The 2,221-nt window shown below is 49.8% G+C and overlaps 1 protein-coding gene across 1 annotated transcript in view; it reads left to right on the top strand.

The window, feature by feature from the left end:
* Positions 1-1,360: 1,360 nt before the first annotated feature.
* LOC112107388 (dimethylaniline monooxygenase [N-oxide-forming] 5-like) overlaps positions 1,361-2,221 on the top strand; it is an 85,200-nt gene continuing 84,339 nt past the window's right edge. Inside the window, exons 1-2 of the mRNA XM_026656112.1 lie at positions 1,361-1,387; positions 1,790-2,005. Of these exons, the coding sequence (XP_026511897.1) occupies positions 1,361-1,387; positions 1,790-2,005 (243 nt within the window). The remainder of the gene's footprint in view (positions 1,388-1,789; positions 2,006-2,221) is intronic.

The following is a 2,221-nucleotide window of genomic DNA, read 5'->3' as shown; positions in this document are numbered from 1 at the left end:
ACTCCTGTACCCCACTGGTCTGGGTCTGTCACAATAGTTATACATGGTTTTTTTAATATGTTGTCTTTCACTTCCATTGATTATCCTCTTGGTCTCATATTATAAAAACTGGTAAACATCAGTATCTGATTTATTTTAGCTTTGCACCCTTATTCTTCTCCTCTGTAAACTAACATGGTGATGAATCTGCCTACACAAGTTATGAATTCTGTGTGGGATTATGAAGTCTCAGTTCGTCTCTTTATCCAGCTGCAAACTCCATTTGGAATCTGCAGCCTCTGTGCCTTCTCAATTGGCTGTTTGCCTCTATGGTGGGTTAAAATTCAAAAGGCTGGTGGCAGAAGAATAAGAAAAGAGGGTCTTGACGTTAGGAGCTCTCCCATTGAAATGGAATAGCTCTAAAGAGCAACCTGGCTCCCAGCCAGAGCTGATTTAACAGGGAAGAGGTTGCCTAGCAACGAAAGCTCCCGGTAAGGGCCAGTGGTCACCTGTTGAGACTGACCCGGAGTCACCTGCCAGAGGACAGTGGAAGGTTATAAAAAGAGAGGGGCTGATCTCAGTCTTCAGCCATTTTCAGCGATCCAGGCTGATGGCAACTGATGCAAAAGTCTGATGAGGCAGAGGAAACCCTGTCTGAGCACAGGGCTAGCAGGGGGCACTGCAGTTAGGATGGTAGCTGTATTTTAAGTGACCTGGGCTCTCTTTCGCTATGTCTGTTCAGGCAAAGAGCAAAAGTGTTCGAATACGTGCAAAGTGTCCGTGTGTTATGTGCTTCACAACTGCCACATGGCCTGAAGGCTCACACTTTGGAGTGGAGCTCAAGGGGAGGGGTGTTTACGCAAGCAGGGAGTCGGAAGGGTCAGCGCTGAGCCCAGGGGCAAGGCAACTGTTCCAGCTGTCAGGAGGGGTGCCAGACAGAGGGTCTGCGCTCCAAGAGTGTGCTTAGGGACCCCAAAGACTGGGCCAGTGGCTGGGCTCCATTCAGACTCTGGAAGCTAAAAGCAGCAGGGGACCCAGCAGTTCAGTTCCCTTGCAGCAGTCTGGCGAGCAGCCAGCAGGGAGAGCCCGACCAAATCTGTGATGTCTAAACATCCCTCCATTAATTCTCTCTCTCTCTGGCCCCCTTTCATAGCTTTAATCTTTCTCATCACCTGTCTCTGGCACCCCTCAGTTTCTGTTCAGTCTTTTTGGCGATGGAAATCAGAACTGAACCCAGGACTCTAGCTGAGGGCACGGCCCTGCCATACAGAACTGCAGATCAAGTCAGTATTTTCCAGGCCATTCCTTATGCTCCCTAATGCTACCTGCTGCTTCAAGCGCTGCTGCGCATTGAGAAGAGGTTTTCATCGAGTGGTGCGCAATGCGGCCCACGTCTTTTTCCAGAGCGGTAACAGTTAATTTAGACCCCAGCCTTGTTTATGAATAGTTCAGATTACTCTTTGCAATACACATTACCTTACATTTGTTAGCTTCTTCTGCCAACATGCTGTCTAGCTACCTACCTCAGGGTAGGAGGAGATAGTTCTTCTTCGAGTGCTTGCTCATGTCGATTCCATTGTATGCATGCATGCGCCCACATGCACGGCCATCAGAGACTTTTGCCCTAGCGGTACCTGTAAGGCCAGCTGTGGTGCCCTCTGAAGTGCCGCGCTCATAGCGTGGTATATCAGGCGCTGCAGGCCCTGCGCCCTCTCAGTTCCTTCTTACCACCCATGGTGGTCAGTTGGAGGGCCTGGGAACCTCCAAACAGATCTTCAAATTTCTTGTATCTCTTTCTGTGCCATTCAAGTTTTCCAGCCAGCACCCAACCATCAGCGATGACCTGCCAAACCGCATCATCTCAGGCAAGGTGCTGGTGAAACCGAACATCAGGGAGTTCACCAAAACTGGCACCATCTTTGAAGACGGAACCAGACAGGAAAACGTCGATGTGGTCATCTTTGCCACAGGATATAGCTTCTCTTTCCCCTTCCTCGGGGAATGTGTCAAAGTGGTCGAAAACCAGGTCTCCCTGTTTAAATTTGTCTTTCCTCCTTACCTGGAGAAGCCAACTCTGGCTTTCATTGGCCTCATCCAGCCATTTGGGCCCTTTGTGCCCATTGCCGAACTCCAGGGTCGCTGGGCCACACGTGTGTTCAAGGGTACATGAACCAAAATGCAGGAAATAGTCTAGCCTGCTGGGCAGAGAAAGCGCAGACATTTCCAAGGAAATCCTACAGCC

Source organism: Terrapene carolina, unplaced genomic scaffold (genome assembly GCF_002925995.2).
Source record: "Terrapene carolina triunguis isolate 2854851 unplaced genomic scaffold, T_m_triunguis-2.0 Scaffold212, whole genome shotgun sequence".
Classification (NCBI taxonomy): domain Eukaryota; kingdom Metazoa; phylum Chordata; order Testudines; family Emydidae; genus Terrapene; species Terrapene triunguis.
This window is presented reverse-complemented; position numbering and strand designations above follow the sequence as displayed.